Source organism: Arachis hypogaea, chromosome 16 (genome assembly GCF_003086295.3).
Source record: "Arachis hypogaea cultivar Tifrunner chromosome 16, arahy.Tifrunner.gnm2.J5K5, whole genome shotgun sequence".
Taxonomy (NCBI): Eukaryota; Viridiplantae; Streptophyta; class Magnoliopsida; order Fabales; family Fabaceae; genus Arachis; species Arachis hypogaea.
The window spans coordinates 22,088,946-22,107,352 of NC_092051.1; the positions used below are offsets into that span (position 1 = coordinate 22,088,946).

The 18,407-nt window shown below is 38.9% G+C and overlaps 1 protein-coding gene and 2 non-coding genes across 3 annotated transcripts; 2 read left to right on the plus strand and 1 right to left on the minus strand.

The window, feature by feature from the left end:
- Positions 1–200: 200 nt before the first annotated feature.
- LOC112761991 (small nucleolar RNA R71) lies at positions 201–308 on the plus strand. Its single transcript, XR_003182354.1, has one exon. It is a non-coding gene; the product is annotated as a small nucleolar RNA R71 (small nucleolar RNA).
- Positions 309–10,950: 10,642 nt separating this feature from the next.
- LOC112760704 (small nucleolar RNA R71) lies at positions 10,951–11,057 on the plus strand. Its single transcript, XR_003181133.1, has one exon. It is a non-coding gene; the product is annotated as a small nucleolar RNA R71 (small nucleolar RNA).
- A 4,062-nt stretch (positions 11,058–15,119) lies between these two features.
- On the minus strand, positions 15,120–15,806 carry LOC140180047 (uncharacterized). The gene has a single exon (XM_072220431.1). It carries the CDS (start codon positions 15,804–15,806, stop codon positions 15,120–15,122), a length of 687 nt encoding a protein of 228 aa, XP_072076532.1.
- Positions 15,807–18,407: the final 2,601 nt, after the last annotated feature.

Consider the following 18,407-nt stretch of genomic DNA (forward strand, 5'->3'; position numbering starts at 1 on the left):
TTCTTCTGAGTTATCCCATTATTCACAGGGTTCCTTTCAGAAGTGTACATGAATTGGTTATTTGCAACCATTTCAATGAGTTCCTGAGCTTCTGCAGGCGTCTTCTTTAGATAAAGAGATCCTCCAGCAGAGCTATCCAATGACATCTTGGATAGTTCAGACAGACCATCATAGAAAATACCTATGATGCTCCATTCAGAAAGCATGTCAGAAGGACACCTTCTGATCAATTGCTTGTATCTTTCCCATACTTCATAGAGGGATTCTCCTTCCTTCTGTCTGAAGGTTTGGACTTCCACTCTAAGCTTGCTCAATTTTTGAGGTGGAAAGAACTTTGCCAAGAAGGCATTGACTAGCTTTTCCCAAGAGTTCAGGCTTTCTTTAGGTTGTGAGTCCAACCATGTCCTAGCTCTGTCTCTTACAGCAAAAGGAAAGAGCATAAGTCTATAGACTTCAGGGTCAACCCCATTGGTCTTGACAGTGTCTCAGATTTGCAAGAATTCAGATAAGAACTGATGAGGATCTTCCAATGGAAGTTCATGAAACTTGCAATTATGTTGCATCAGAGAAACTAATTGAGGCTTAAGCTCAAAGTTGTTTGCTCCAATGGCAGGGATTGAGATGCTTCTCCCATAGAAGTCGGGAGTAGGTGCAGTAAAGTCACCAAGCACATTCCTTGCATTGTTGGCATTGTTGTTTTCGGCTGCCATGGTTTCTTCTTCCTTGAAAAGCTCTGTTAGGCCCTCTAGAGAGAATTGTGCTTTAGCTTACGGCGCCAAAAAAACTTGGTGCTTTAGCTTCTCTTAGCTTTCTCTTCAAGGTCCTTTCAGGTCAGGATTAGCTTGAACAAGTATGCCTTTATCTTTGTTCCTGCTCATATGAAAGAGAAGAGAACAAGAAAGTAGAGAATCCTCTATGTCACAGTATAGAGATTCCTTGAGGTGTCAGAGGAAAAGAAGAATAGAAGGAGGAGGTAGATAGAAGAGAATTCGAACTTATCAAGAGGGATAGAGTTTGAATTGCACCTTAAGGAGGAGTGTTAGTCCCTTAAATAGAAGGATGTGAGAAGAGGAGAAGAATTTTTGAAAATAAATTAAAAATATTTTGAAATAATAAAAAGAAATTTGAAAATTTGATTGAGATTTTCGAAAATTAAGATTGGGAAAGAAATTAAGTGATTTTTGAAAAGATTTTGAAATTAGAAATAAAAAAGATATGATTGAAAATTAATTTTGAAAAAGATGTGATTGAAAAGATATGATTGAGAAGATATGATTGAAAATCAAATTAAAAAGAGAAAGTTTTAAAATTAAAGTTGATTACTTGACTAACAAGAAATTAGAAGATATGATTCTAGAATTTAAAATTTAATCCTTTCTTAATAGGCAAGTAACAACTAGAAAATTTTGAAGTAAATCATTAATAGTAGCAAGGATTTTCAAAAATAATAAAAAAAATGGAAAGAAATTGATTTTGAAGAGATATGATTGAAAAGATATGATTTGAAAAAGATTTGATTTTGAAAAATTATGAAAATTTGAAAAAGATTTGAATTGAAAACAAAATCTTCCCTCTTGTGTCATCCTGGCGTTAAACGCCCAGAATGGCATCCATTCTGGCGTTTAACGCCCAAAATCCTACCTTTTTGGGCGTTAAACGCCCAGCCAGGTACCCTGGCTGGCGTTTAAACGCCAGTTTTCCTTCTTCATTGGGCGTTTTGAACGCCCAGCTTTTTCTGTTTGATTCCTCTGCTGAATGTTCTGAATCTTCAATTCTCTGTATTATTAGCTTGAAAAGACACAATTTTGAAAATATTTTTGAATTTTTAATGATGAGAAACAATAAAAATGCAACTAAGATCAAATAAACAATGCATGCAAGACACCAAACTTAAGAATTGACACTAAGATACATAAAATATTTTTGATTTTTATGATTTTAAAATTTTTTTTGTGATTTTTCTAAAATTATATGGAAAAGAGAATAAAGAGATTCAAAACTTTTAATAAGAATTCCAGGAATCATGCAATGTTAGTCTAAAGCTTCAGTCTAAAAAGATTAGACATGGCTAGCCAACTTCAGCAGGACATTACATTCAGCAGCTAAATTAATGAGAATCAATCAGCTTTTGTGATGATAAGAACATCACCTTGAAACTCTAGAATTCATTCTTAAAAATAAAAAGAAAATTACCTAATCTAAGCAACAAGATGAACCGTCAGTTGTCCAAACTCGAACAATCCCTGGCAACGACGCCAAAAACTTGGTGCACGAAATTGTGATCATCAACAATGGCGCCAAAGGACTTGGAGCTCTCAAAAGTGAATCACACTTTGTCACAATTCCGCACAACTAACCAGCAAGTGCACTGGGTCGTCCAAGTAATACCTTACGTGAGTAAGGGTCGATCCCACGGAGACTGTCGGCTTGAAGCAAGCTATGGTCACTTTGTAAATCTCAGTTAGGTGAATTCAGATGGTGATGGAGAATTGATAATTAAAAGATAAATAAAACATAAACTAAAGATAGAGATACTTATGTAATTCTTTGGTTGGAATTTCAGATAAGCGTATGAAGATGCTTTGTTCCTCCTGAACCTCTGCTTTCCTATTGCCTTCTTCCAATCATTCATACTCCTTTCCATGGCAAGCTTTATGTTGGGCATCACCGTTGTCAATGGCTACTTCCCGTCCTCTCAGTGAAAATGTTCTACGCACGCTGTCACCGCACGGCTAATCATCTGTCGGTTCTCGATCATGTTGGAATAGGATCCATTGATCCTTTTGCGTCTGTCACACGCCCAACAATCGCGAGTTTGAAGCTCGTCACAGTCATCCCTTCCCAGATCCTACTCAGAATACCACAGACAAGGTTTAGACGTTTCGGATCTCAGGAATGGCCGCCAATAATTTTAGCCTATACCACAAAGGTTCTAATCTTAGATTAGAAACCCAAGAGATACACATTCAAGCTTGTTTGCATGTAGAAGGGAAGTGGTTGTCAGTCACGCGTTCATAGGTGAGAATGGTGATGAGTGTCACATGATCATCACATTCATCATGTTCTTGGGTGCAAATGAATATCTTGGAGAAGAAATAGACTTGAGTTGAATAGAAAAACAATAGTACTTGTATAAATTCATGAAGAACAGCAGAGCTCCACACATTAATCTATGGTGTGTAGAAACTCCACCGTTGAAAATACAAAAGTGATAATGGTGTAAGCATGGCCGAATGGCCAGCCTCCAAGGTCTAGGGACTAAACGTCCAAAGATCTCCCCCAAATACAATAGCAAAAGGTTCTATTTATAGAGAACTAGTAGCCTAGGGTTACAGAAATATGTAATTAATGCAGAAATCTTCTTCCGGGCCCACTTGGTGTGTGCTTGGACTAAGCATTGAAGCTTCCATGTGTAGAGACTTTTTTTGGAGTTAAACGCCAGCTTTTGTGCCAGTTTGGGCGTTTAACTCCAGCTTTTGTTCCAGTTCTGGCGTTAAACGTCAGAATTCTTGAGCTGACTTGGAGCGCCTATTTGAGCCATCAAATCTCGGACAAAGTATGTACTATTATATATTTCTGGAAAGCCCATGATGTCTACTTTCCAATGCAATTGAGAGCGTGCCAATTGGACTTTTGTAACTCCAGAAAATCCACTTTGAGTGAAGGGAGGTCAGAATCTAACAGCATCTGCAGTCCTTTTTCAGCCTCTGAATCAGATTTTTGCTCAGGTCCCTCAATTTCAGCCAGAAAATACATGAAATCACAGAAAAATACACAAACTCATAGTAAAGTCCAGAAAAGTAAATTTTAAATAAAAACTAATAAAAATATAATAAAAACTAATTAAAATATACTAAAAACATACTAAAAATAATGCCAAAAAGCATATAAATTATCCGCTCATCACCGGCCTTATTGAGTACCTTGGCCTTCCAGAGGCTAAGTTTCCCCTCTACTTTGTCTATTATTGGCTTCCACGTCTTAACCATCCTTGGGTTTGCTCCTAGCGAGATGCCCAGATATTTAACCGGAAGAGTGGCTTGCTTACAGCCCAACACACTACACATACGTTGTACCCACTACTCATCACAGTTAATAGGAATCAAGCTTGATTTATCAAATTTAATACTTAAACCTGACATCAACTCAAAGCAGCGAAGTAGCCTTCTGTAATTTTTGATCGTCTCTTCCTCAGGAAGGCAGAATAAAACAGTGTCATCTGCAAACTGAAGATACGACAACTCAATATGATCTATCCCAACCAACAATGGCGATATGCGACCGTTTCTCACAACCTCTCCAATTATCCTATGTAGGACATCAACAACAAGTACAAACAAAAATAGGGACAGCGGATCACCTTGTCGCAGGCCCTTTTCCATCTTGAACGGCTTGGATGGCGAACCATTTATCAATACTGACATAGAGCACGTACTGACACACTCCATAACCCATCCCCTCCATCTTCGTCTAGAACCCATCTTCTGCAATACAAGGTCTACAAAACTCCACTTATCTCTGTCATACGCTTTCTAGAAGTCTAGTTTTATTATTGCCGCTTCTTTCTTCCCCTGTTTGATCCACTGAATCGTTTCGCACGCGATAAGGGCCCCGTCATGAATCTTCCGACCCTTGACAAACGCACTCTGCGTCTCGCCTACTAACCCTGGCATAATATGTCTCATTCTCCTAACCAGCATCTTCGATATTACCTTATACACACACCCCACCATGCTAATCGGACGCAGATCTTTGATTTCCTTAGCACCAGTAAACTTGGGGGCCAGTGCCACCCAAGTGACATTAGCATCTGGCGGCAACCTAGAAGATTGGAAAAAGCCCAGTACCGTTGCCAAAAACTCCGAGCCAATTTCATTCCAACACTTCTTTATGAAATTTATGTTGTAGTCGTCACTTCCTGGAGCCTTGGAAGATTTACAATCCCACAATGCCTCTCTAACCTCCTCAAGGGACGGTAGCACCTCTAATGCCAAAGCATCCTCCTCGCTAATCCTTTCCACCAGACCATCTCTGAAGCCCACCATAGGAGACCTCTCTTGATGATATAAGCCCTTATAAAATTCCCTGATGGCAATCTTAATCCTAGCCTAATTCCTTATCAATCTTCCATTAATAACCAGAGTATCAATCCTATTATTTATCCTTCTCGCAGAAGCTAAGTGGAAATATCTCGTGTTTTTATCCATGTCCCTCGCATGCCTCGACCTTGACATCTGCTTCCAATTTAGTTCTTTTCTCACATACTATTTCTCGCAATAAGTAACTAGAGCCTTCCTTCTTGCTTCCACTGTCCCATCATAACTCCCATTACCGACCGTGTCATCAATCTTCTTAATCTCTTCCTCAAACTTCATAATTTTCTTGTCCATATCACCAAAGTTGTCTCTATGCCATCTTCCCAAAGGAACCGTGGTACGCGAAATCGTGATTACACTTTAACTATGTAAAATTCATTGCTCTTTCTTTCCCTGGCAATGGCACCAAAAACATGATGCCAAGACCATGGTTCACAACTCCGTGTAACTGACCAGCAAGTGCACTGGGTCGTCCAAGTAATAAACCTTACGTGAGTAAGGGTCGATCCCACGGAGATTGTTGGTATGAAGCAAGCTGTGGTCACCTTGTAAATCTCAGTCAGGCGGATATAAAATGGATATGGAGTTTTCGAATATAATTAATAAATAAACAGAAATTAAAGGATAGAAACACTTATGTAATTCATTGGTGAGAATTTCAGATAAGCGTATAGAGATGCTTTCGTTCCTCTGAATCTCTGCTTTTCTGCTATCTTCATCCAATCAGTCTTACTCCTTTCCATGGCTAGCTTTATGCAAGGGCATCACCGTTGTCAGTGGCTACATCCCCTCCTCTCAGTGAAAATGGTCAACGCACCCTGTCACGGCACGGCTATTCATCTGTCGGTTCTCGATCATGCTGGAATAGGATTCACCCTCCTTTTGCGTCTGTCACTAACGCCCAGCACTCGCGAGTTTGAAGCTCGTCACAGTCATTCAATCATTGAATCCTACTCGGAATACCACAGACAAGGTTTAGACTTTCCGGATTCTCTTGAATGCCGCCATCATTCTAGCTTACACCACGAAGATTCTGATTAAGAGATCTAAGAGACACTCATTCAATCGAAAGTAGAACGGAAGTGGTTGTCAGGCACGCGTTCATGGGGAATGATGATGATTGTCACATTCATCACATTCAGGTTGAAGTGCGAATGAATATCTTAGAAGCAGAATAAGTTGAATTGAATAGAAAACAGTAGTACTTTGCATTAATCTTTGAGGAACAGCAGAGCTCCACACCTTAATCTATGGAGTGTAGAAACTCTACCGTTGAAAATACATAAGTGAAAGGTCCAGGCATGGCCGAGAGGCCAGCCCCTCTGATCTAAGAACCAGGCATCCAAAGATGATTCCAAAGATTCAAAGATTCAAAGATTCAAAGATTCAAAGATGTCTAATACAATAGTAAAAGGTCCTATTTATAATAAACTAGCTACTAGGGTTTACATGAGTAAGTAATTGATGCATAAATTCACTTCCGAGGCCCACTTGGTGTGTTCTTGGGCTGAGCTTGAGTGTTGCACGTGTAGAGGTCCTTCTTGGAGTTGAACGCCACCTTTTGTGCCAGTTTGGGCGTTGAACTCTGGTTTTGGATCCTTTTCTGGCGTTGGACGCCAGAATTGGGCAGAGAGCTGGCGTTAAACGCTAGTTTGCATCGTCTATTCTTGGCCAAAGTATGGACTATTATATATTTCTGGAAATCCCTGGATGTCTACTTTCCAACGCAATTGGAAGCGCGCCATTTTGAGTTCTGTAGCTCCAGAAAATCCATTTTGAGTGCAGGGAGGTCAGAATCCAACACAATCAGCAGTCCTTCTTCAACCTCTGAATCTGATTTTTGCTCAAGTCCCTCAATTTCAGTCAGAAAATACCTGAAATCACAGAAAAACACACAAACTCATAGTAAAGTCCAGAAATGTGAATTTAACATAAAAACTAATGAAAACATCCCTAAAAGTAACTAAATTCTACTAAAAACATACTAAAAACAATGCCAAAAAGTGTATAAATTATCCGCTCATCACAACACCAAACTTAAATTGTTGCTTGTCCCCAAGCAACCAAAAATCAAATAGGATAAAAAGAAGAGAATATACTATAAATTCCAAACTATCAATGAAACATAGCTCCAATCAAATGAGCGGGACTTATAGCTTTTTGCCTCTTGAATAGTTTTGGCATCTCACTTTATCCATTGAGGTTCAGAATGATTGGCTTCTATAGGAACTCAGAGTTCAGATAGTGTTATTGATTCTCCTAGTTCAGTATGATTATTCTTGAACACAGCTTCTTTATGAGTCTTGACCGTGGCCCTAAGCACTTTGTTTTCTAGTATTACCACCGGATACATAAATGCCACAGACACATAATTGGGTGAACCTTTTTAGATTGTGACTCAGCTTTGCTAAAGTCCCCAATTAGAGGTGTCCAGGGTTCTTAAGCACACTCTTTTTTTGCTTTGGACCTTGACTTTAACCGCTCAGTCTCAAGTTTTCACTTGACACCTACACGCCACAAGCACATGGTTAGAGACAGCTTGGTTTAGCCGCTTAGACCAGGATTTTATTCCTTTAGGCCCTCCTATCCACTGATGCTCAAAGCCTTGGGATCCTTTTTAATTGCCCTTGCCTTTTGGTTTTAAGGGTTATTGGCTTTTTGCTCTTGCCTCTTGGTTTTAAGAGCTTTTGGCTTTTTCTGCTTGCTTTTTCTTTTTCCTTTTATTTTTTTTTCGCCTATTTTTTTTTCTGCAAGCTTTGTTCTTTACTGCTTTTTCTTGCTTCAAGAATCATTTTTATGATTTTTTAGATTATCAAATAACATGTCTCCTAGTCATCATTCTTTCAAGAGCCAACATATTTAACATTCATAAACAACAACTTCAAAAGACATATGCACTGTTCAAGCATACATTCAGAAAACAAGAAGCATTGTCACCACATCAATATAATTAAGCTAAGTTCAAGGATAAATTCAAAACTCATGTACTTCTTGTTCTTTTGAATTAAAACATTTTTTATTTAAGAGAGGTGATGGATTCATAGGACATTCATAACTTTAAGACAAAGTTACTAACTACTAATGATCATGTAATGAAGACACAAACACAGATAAGCACTTAACATAGAGAAAACGGAAAACAGAGAAAATAAGAACAAGGAATGAATCCACCTTAGTGATGATGGCGTTTCCTTCTTGAGGAACCAATGATGTCCTTGAGCTCTTCTATGTCTCTTCCTTGCCTTTATTGCTCCTCCTTCATTGCTTTTGGATCTTCTCTGATTTCATGAAGGATGATGGAGTGCTCTTGATGTTCCACCCTTAATTGCTTGCTCCATCCTTTTCTTAGTGATGGACTTTAGAGATGAATCTTTCCATCTCCCATGGCTCAGAGGTGAAAGCACTTGCCTTCCCTTTCCTCTTTGAGGTTTCTCTGGCCTTAGGTGTCATTAATGGTTATGGAAAAACAAAAAGCTTATGCTTTTACCACACCAAACTTAGAATGTTGCTTGCCCTCGAGTAAAAGAAGAAAGAATAGAAGAAGAAGATGAAGATATGGAGGAGATGGAAGGATGTGTGTATGGATGTGAGTGGTGAATGGAAAACAGAAGGGATGACCATGAATGGAGAGAGAGAGGGTGAGGTGGGTGGGGATCCTGTGGGATTCACAGATCCTGAGATGATCCTGTGGTGTCCACAGATCTTGAGGTGATCCTGTGGTGTCCACAGATCCGGAGGTGTCAAGGATTTACATCACTGCACCCATTAGGCATGTAAAATGCCCTTGCACACAACTCTGGGAGTTTAGCGCCAGGTTGGTGCCCATTTTGGGCGTTCAACGCCCATTTGTTGGCCATTTCTGGCGTTGAACGCCAGAACCATGCCTGTTCTGGGCGTTCAGCGCCCAAATACTGCCCATTTTGGGCGTTCAGCGCCAGAACCATGCTCTGTTCTGGCGTTGAACGCCAGACAGATGCTCCTCCAGGGTGTGATTTTTCTTCTGCTGTTTTTGATTCCATTTTTAATTTTTTTGTTTATTTTGTGACTCCACATGATCATGAACCTATAAAGACATATAACTAAGAAAAATATAGTTAGATAAATAAAAATTGGGTTGCCTCCCAACAAGCGCTTCTTTAATGTCAATAGCTTGACAGTGGGCTCTCATGGAGCCTCACAGATGTTCAGAGCATTGTTGAAACTCTCCAACACCAAACTTAGCGTTTGGATATGGGAGTTCAACACCAAACTTAGAGTTTGGTTGTGGCCTCCCAACACCAAACTTAGAGTTTGACTGTGGGGGCTCTGGTTGACTTTGTTTTGAGAGAAGCTTTTTATGCTTCCTCTCTATGTTGACAGAAGGATGACCTTGAGTTGTAAACACAAGGGAGTCCCCATTCAATTGAAGGACTAATTCACCTCTGTCAACATCAATCACAACTCTTGCTGTGGCTAGGAAAGGTCTTCCTAGGATGATGGATTCATCCTCTTCCTTTCCAAGACTATGAAATCAGTAGGGATGTAAAGGCCTTCAACCTTTACTAACACATCCTCTACTTGTCCATAAGCCTGTTTTCTTGAGTTATCTGCCATCTCTAAGGAGAATTTAGCAGCTTGCACCTCATAGATTCCCAGTTTCTCCATTACAGAGAGGGGCATGAGGTTTATTCCTGAACCAAGGTCACACAGAGCCTTAAAGATCATGGTGCCTATGGTACAAGGTATTAAGAACTTTCCAGGATCCTGTTTCTTCTGAGGCAATGTCAGTTGATCCAGATCACTTAGTTCATTGGTGAACAAGGGAGGTTCATCTTCCCAAGTTTCAATGCCAAATAGTTTGGCATTCAGCTTCATGATTGCACCAAGGAACTTGGCAGTTTGCTCTTCAGTAACATCCTCATTCTCTTCAGAAGAGGAATACTCATCAGAGCTCATGAATGGCATAAGGAGGTTTAACGGAATCTCTATGGTCTCTAGATGAGCCTCAGAGCCCTTTGGTTCCTCAGAGGGAAGCTCCTTATTGATCACTGGACGTCCCAGGAGGTCTTCCTCCTTGGGATTCACGTCCTCCTCTCCCTCTTTGGGTTCGGCCATTTTGGTTATGTCAATGGCCTTGCACTCTCCTTTTGGATTCTCTTCTGTATTGCTTGGGAGAGTACTAGGAGGGATTTCAGTGATCCTTTTACTCAGCTGGCCCACTTGTGCTTCCAAATTTCTAATGGAAGACCTTGTTTCATTCATGAAACTTACAGTGGCCTTAGATAGATCAGAGACTAAGTTTGCTAAATTAGAGGTATTTTGTTCAGAGTTCTCTGTCTGTTGCTGAGTGGATGATAGAAAAGGTTTACCATTGTTAAACCTATTTCTTCCACCATTATTAAAGCCTTGTTGAGGCTTTTGATCCTTCCATGAGAAATTTGGATGATTTCTCCATGTTGAGTTATAGGTGTTTCCATAAGGTTCACCTAAGTAATTTACCTCTGCTATTGCAGGGTTCTCAGGATCTTAGGCTTCTTCTTCAGAAGATGCCTCTTGAGTACTGTTGGATGCAGCTTGCATTCCATTCAGACTCTGAGAGATCATATTGACTTGCTGAGTCAATATTTTATTCTGAGCCAATATGGCATTCAGAGTATCAATCTCAAGAACTCCCTTCTTCATAGACGTCCCATTATTCACAGGATTCCTTTCAGAAGTGTACATGAACTGGTTATTTGCAACCATGTCAATGAGTTCTTGAGCTTCTGCAGGCGTTTTCTTTAGGTGAATGGATCCACCTGCAGAGGTATCCAATGACATCTTAGATAACTCAGACAGACCATCATAGAATATATTCAGGATGGTCTATTCTGAAAGCATGTCAGAAGGACACTTTTTGGTCAGTCCTTTGTATCTCTCCCAAGCTTCATAGAGGGATTCACCTTCTTTCTGTCTGAAGGTCTGAACGTCCACTCTAATCTTACTAAGCTTTTGAGGAGGAAAGAACTTGGCTAAGAAAGCCTTGACCAGCTTATCCCATGAGTTCAGGCTATCCTTAGGTTGAGAATCCAACCAGAGTCTAGCTCTGTCTCTTACAGCAAAAGGGAAAAGCATGAGCCTGTAGACTTCAGGATCTACTCCATTAGTCTTTACAGTATCACAGATCTACAAGAATTTAGTTAAGAACTGAAAAGGATCTTCAGATGGAAGCCCATGAAACTTGCAGTTCTACTGCATCAGAGAAACTAGCTGAGGTTTCAGCTCAAAATTGTTTGCTCCAATGGCAGGAATGGAGATGCTTCTTCCATGTAAATTAAAATTTGGTGCAATAAAGTCACCAAGCATTCTCCTTGCATTGTTGTTGGGTTCGGCTGCCATCTCCTTTACTTGTTCGAAATTTTCAATCAAGTTGTCTCTGGATTGTTGTAATTTAGCTTCTCTTAGTTTTCTCTTCAGAGTCCTTTCAGGTTCTGGATCAGCTTCAACAAGAATGCCTTTTTCCTTGTTCCTGCTCATAAGAAAGAGAAGAAAACAAGAAAAGAAGAGGAATCCTCTATGTCACAGTAAAGAGGTTCCTTATTGTTAGTAGAAGAAAAGAAGAGAAAAAATCTGAACTCAGAGAGAGAGAGAGAGCTCGGATTTTTTATGGGTGAGGAAGAGATGTTAGTAGATGAATAAATAAGAAGAAGGAGATGAGAGGAGGGAAATTTCGAAAATAATTTTTGAAAAAAGAGTTAGTGATTTTTGAAAATAGTTTTTGAAAAAGGTTAGTAGTTTTTTTTTTCGAAAATTCAAAATAAAAATAAAATAATTAGTTAATTAAAAAGAAATTTTGAAAAAGAGGGAAGATATTTTTGAAAATTAGAGAGAGAGAGAGAGAGAGAGTTAGTTAGGTAGTTTTGAAAAAGATAAGAAACAAACAAAAAGTTAGTTAGTTAGTTGAAACAAATTTTGAAAATCAATTTTGAAAAGATAAGAAGATAAGAAGTTAGAAAAGATATTTTGAAAATCAAATTTTTGAAAAAGATAAGAAGATATTTTTGAAAAGATATGATTGAAGTTGGTTTTGAAAAAGATTTGATTTTTAAAATCACAATTAATGACTTGATTCACAAGAAATCACAAGATATGATTCTAGAACTTAAAGTTTGAAGCTTTCTTAACAAGTAAGTAACAAACTTGAAATTTTTGAATCAAAACATTAATTGTTATTGTTATTTTCGAAAATTTGATATAAAAATAAGAAAAAGATTTTTGAAAAATATTTTTAAAATTTTCAAAAATAACTAAGAAAAATGAAAAAGATTTGATTTTTGAAAAAGATAGGATTTTTAAAATGAAAATTTGATTTGACTCATAAAAACAACTAGATTTTAAAAAATTTTGAAAAAGTCAAATCTAATTTTCGAATTTATGAGAGAGAAAAAGGGAAAGATATTTTATTTTTTGAATTTTTATGATGAGAGAGAAAAACAAGAAAAATGATGCAATGCATGAAAGTTATGGATCAAAACAATGAATGCATGCAAGAATGCTATGAATGTCAAGATGAACACCAAGAACACTATGAATGTCAAGATGAACACCAAGAACATATTTTTGAAAAATTTATATGCAAAGAAAACATGTAAGACACCAATCTTAGAAATCTTTCATGTTTAGACTCTATGAATGCAAAAATGCACATGTAAAACAACAAAAGATGCAAAACAAGAAAACATCAAGATCAAACAAGAAGACTTACCAAGAACAACTTGAAGATCATGAAGAACACTATGAATGCATGAATTTTCGAAAAATGCAAGATGCATATGCAATTGACACCAAACTTATAACATGACACATGACTCAAACAAGAAACACAAAAATATTTTTGATTTTCTAATTTTTTTTTGGATTTTTTCGAAAATTTTTGTGAAAAATGAAAATAAGGATTCCAAAATCTTTAATATGAATTCCAGGAATCTTGCATTCTTAGTCTAAAGCTTCGGTCCAGGAATTAGACATGGCTCACTAGCCAGCCAAGCTTTCAATGAAAGCTCCGGTCCAAAACACTAGACATGGCCAATGGCCAGCCAAGCTTCAGAAAGATATCAGAATATACTGCTCATTACTTATCAAAGTAACTTGCCTCTATGCTGATGGTTTGGAAGCCTCAGTCCAAGAATTTAGACATGGCTTTACAGCCAGCCAGGCTTCACATGCTTCGTGAAACACTAGAATTCATTCTTAAAAATTTTGAATAAAATTTTTTTCGAAAACAGGTGAGAAAATTTTGAAATATTTTTGAAAAATTTTTAAAAAAAGAAAACGAAAAGAGAGTTACCTAATCTGAGCAACAAGATGAACCGTCAGTTGTCCAAACTCAAACAATCCCCGGCAACGGCGCCAAAAACTTGGTACGCGGAATCGTGATTACACTTTAACTATGTAAAATTCACTGCTCTTTCTTTCCCTGGCAATGGCACCAAAAACATGATGCCAAGACCATGGTTCACAACTCCGTGTAACTGACCAGCAAGTGCACTGGGTCGTCCAAGTAATAAACCTTACGTGAGTAAGGGTCGATCCCACGGAGATTGTTGGTATGAAGCAAGCTGTGGTCACCTTGTAAATCTCAGTCAGGCGGATATAAAATGGATATGGAGTTTTCGAATATAATTAATAAATAAACAGAAATTAAAGGATAGAAACACTTATGTAATTCATTGGTGAGAATTTCAGATAAGCGTATAGAGATGCTTTCGTTCCTCTGAATCTCTGCTTTCCTGCTATCTTCATCCAATCAGTCTTACTCCTTTCCATGGCTGGCTGGCTTTATGCAAGGGCATCACCGTTGTCAGTGGCTACATCCCCTCCTCTCAGTGAAAATGGTCAACGCACCCTGTCACGGCACGGCTATTCATCTGTCGGTTCTCGATCATGCTGGAATAGGATTCACCCTCCTTTTGCGTCTGTCACTAACGCCCAGCACTCGCGAGTTTGAAGCTCGTCACAGTCATTCAATCATTGAATCCTACTCGGAATACCACAGACAAGGTTTAGACTTTCCGGATTCTCTTGAATGCCGCCATCATTCTAGCTTACACCACGAAGATTCTGATTAAGAGATCTAAGAGACACTCATTCAATCGAAAGTAGAACGGAAGTGGTTGTCAGGCACGCGTTCATGGGGAATGATGATGATTGTCACATTCATCACATTCAGGTTGAAGTGTGAATGAATATCTTAGAAGCGGAATAAGTTGAATTGAATAGAAAACAGTAGTACTTTGCATTAATCTTTGAGGAACAGCAGAGCTCCACACCTTAATCTATGGAGTGTAGAAACTCTACCGTTGAAAATACATAAGTGAAAGGTCCAGGCACGGCCGAGAGGCCAGCCCCTCTGATCTAAGAACCAGGCGTCCAAAGATGATTCCAAAGATTCAAAGATTCAAAGATGTCTAAAACAATAGTAAAAGGTCCTATTTATAATAAACTAGCTACTAGGGTTTACATGAGTAAGTAATTGATGCATAAATTCACTTCCGGGGCCCACTTGGTGTGTGCTTGGGCTGAGCTTGAGTGTTACACGTGTAGAGGTCCTTCTTGGAGTTGAATGCCACCTTTTGTGCCAGTTTGGGCGTTGAACTCTGGTTTTGGATCCTTTTCTGGCGCTGGACACCAGAATTGGGCAGAGAGCTGGCGTTGAATGCCAGTTTGCGTCGTCTATTCTTGGCCAAAGTATGGACTATTATATATTGCTGGAAAGCCCTGGATGTCTACTTTCCAACGCAATTGGAAGCGCGCCATTTTGAGTGTAGGGAGGTCAGAATCCAACAGCATCAGCAGTCCTTCTTCAACCTCTGAATCTGATTTTTGCTCAAGTCCCTCAATTTCAGTCAGAAAATACCTGAAATCACAGAAAAATACACAAACTCATAGTAAAGTCTAGAAATGTGAATTTAACATAAAAACTAATGAAAACATCCCTAAAAGTAACTAAATTCTACTAAAAACATACTAAAAACAATGCCAAAAAGCGTATAAATTATCCGCTCATCAAACCGTCAACGCCTTCAGTTTATTGGTGAATTGTACCTCTCCTAATCCTCTCCATTCCTCCTTGACCATCCTTAGAAATCCTTCATGTGTAAACCACAAATCTAGACTTCGGAACGGCCTTGGTCCGTCCCTAAGCCTCTTATCTTCCACTATAATAGGGCAGTGATCTAATAAACCCTGTGGACCACCTCTCAAATGAGTTTCTGGAAATGCCTCAATCAATTCCAAGCTAACCAAAGCTCTATCAATACGGCTACAGGACTTTCCTCTGAACCATGTAAACTTACGGTCAGTAATTGGCAAGTCCACCAAACCCATGTCATTTATCCAATTCTCAAAATCTTGCGTCGATAAAGGTAAACTATCTGATCCTCGCCTTTCTTCCACCTGTACAATTTCATCAAAGTCCCCCCAAAAACAATAGGCGCCTGGACACAAACCAGCCACGTAACTCAACTCCTCCCACACAAGTTTTTCATCTCTAGTATGAGCACCATAAACTAAGAAAAAAGCACAGTTAATAGGATTTTTCGACAGTATCCCTTCAACACATAACCATCGATCACCTTTATAGTAATTTCTCATTTTAAAGAAACCATCTTCCCACATTAACAACAACCCACCAGATGTCCTGTCAGACCCCACATACTCCCACCCCGCACAACCATTTCCCCAGATTTTCATAACATCAAACCTTGTCACTTACTGTCTTTTAGTCTCTACCAAGCCTAACATATTCAAACTATGTTTTCTCTTAAGTTCTTTCACCATTCTCAACTTCCCATCACCCCTTAACCCCCTAACATTCCACGAACTAACGATCATTTTAAATTATTATTACCCACCTTATTGTGATTTTTGGGTCTGCTCCGTCTTGCTTTAGCCCTCTGTTTTTCCAATCTTCTTTTTTAAGCAATTTCTTCATTCTGTTCTTGGAGGATAGCCATAATGTCATCTTCTTCATTACACAGCATTGCTCCTGATTCTTTCGCTAACTCTCAAGTCTTTTGGTTTTCCAACAGTTGCTCATCCAAATTTACACACTCATTACTGCTGTCCTCATCATCGTTGGCATGTCCTTGTTCCCCTTTATGGTTGTCTCTGTCATTGTAACCCTCCTCCACATTCTAAGCTAGCAAATTTCTATCACAAACCGAACCACTTCCCAAGCCTTCATTCGCTAACTCTGCATTAGCATCACCACCGGTTTTATGATCGGCACCATTACTGCGTCTGTCGTTAGCCCCTATGTTCACGATCGCGTCCTCGTCCCCTTGTACCTCCTCCAATGGCAGCACATCCCCCTCCTCCCTAACAACTTGTTTTTCCAACCTATAAGCCCCTGCCACCACCGATTTGGCTTCTCTTCCAGCCTTCCTCTCACCAGTAGCGGCGCCCATCCCAGACACACTACCAGCAGGCATTGGGATTACTTCACCCTGGATCAACTTCCGCCACGAGATTTCTCCACCATCGAGCGCAGCATAACCTTCTCTTTCATCGCAGATGGCGCCTTCGCACTGCTCCGAGTCCACTGCCTCCAACCTGCACAACTGACGTCGTGTCTCACCACGTTCAGCGTGCAAGACTCAGCAGCCTCCATCTTCTCCCTCACTAAGCTTGTTGCCGTGAACCTCCAATACACAAGGTCTCCCTAACGGCTGATGCGTGAGCATCTTTCCTATCTTTTCCTAGTGAATTTAAATCTAATTTGTTGAGTTTTATAAAGAATTAATTATCTTTTAGCCAATATGGATACTACTTTGAGTCTTGTGCAATTTTGTTTATTTTAGGTAGCATTCGGCTGGATTTGATGGAGTTTTTGCAGCACAAGAATCAAAGGAGATGGCAGCGAGGATCGACGCGTACGCGTGACTGACGCGTACGCGTGATTTGGAGCTTTTCATGGCTACGCGTGCGTGTGACCGACGCGTCCGCGTGACTCACAGAAAAGACCATCGACGCATGCGCGTGACTGACGCGTACGCGTGACATGCGCCACGTGCAGAAAATGCAGAAAAACGCTGGGGGCGATTTCTGGGCTGTTTTGACCCAGTTTCCAACCCAGAAAACACATATTAGAAGCTACATAATGGACAAAACAAGTGGTCCCCACCCATCAACTGAAGACTTGTTAATTAATTCAAATTTAAATTCAAATATTATTTTTAGGAAAATATATTATTTTAGTTTTAGATAATAGATTTTAAATTATTAGGATTGGATATAAAAAGGAAGAGGAACCTCTCTTTTGGGGGATCCCCATTCCAGACTACCAAAATACATTTTATCAGAATCCTTATTTTCTACTCGAAGTCATGAGCAACTAATCCTCTATTGTTAAGGTTAGGAGCTCTGTCTATTTGTATAGATTGATTTTATTGCTTTTTCTATTTTAATTTATGTATGGATTTATAATTTAAGAATTGTTTTCGCTCTTTATCTTATGAATTTGGGTGGAACGGAAGTATGACCTTCTTTCTATTTGAGTTCTTGTAAAACTTGGAAAAGCTCTCTACTTGAACAATAGCTTGAAAACATATTCTCCTAAATTTTAATTATCTGGACATATAATCCTTTTATTTTTGGGTAATTAGAGTTTTTGTGGCATATAAACTGGAATTTGATCATGTAGCTTCTAATTGGAATTAATTGACCAAGGAATTGGCAGTTAATAAATTTTAGAGGAGACTAGAAAGGTCTAAGGAATTAGGGTATAGTCACATATAGTTTGCCATAAATTAAATTCTACATGATTAAAATAGTTAGTAAGAAAAGTTAATTCGGAAAAATAGATAACTCTAAAACCTTAACTGTTTCTCAATATTTTATTCCCAACTTATTCACCTGCCTGTCTTCAAACATCTAAATTTATTAATTAATGCTTTTGAACTCTCAAACACTATTTTCTATTTGCCTAACTAAGTAAATCAATTAACCATTGTTGCTTAGTCCTTCAATCCTCGTGGGATCGACCCTCACTCACTTGAGGTATTACTTGGTACGACCCGGTGCACTTGCCGGTTAGTTGTGGGTTAGAAACACTGCACCAAGTTTTTGGCACAGTTGCCGATGATTGACTGTGATTAACAACTATTAGTTGCTTGATTGCTTAGATTAGGCGTTTTGATTTTAATTAGTTTTATTTTATTATTATTAATTTTTATTTTTCATTTTTGTTTATTTTCATTTCCGTAAATTTTTTTTTCTTTTCTTTGTTCTTTCGTTAGCACCCCCTCCCCTGTTTCGTTTTCTTTTTCTTTTCTTTTATTATTTAGTTTTAAA

What these genes read in the sequence shown, in the direction of transcription:
- LOC140180047 (XM_072220431.1), bottom strand. Translation starts at nt 15,806, where the DNA reads ATGAAAATCTGGGGAAATGGTTGTGCGGGGTGGGAGTATGTGGGGTCT.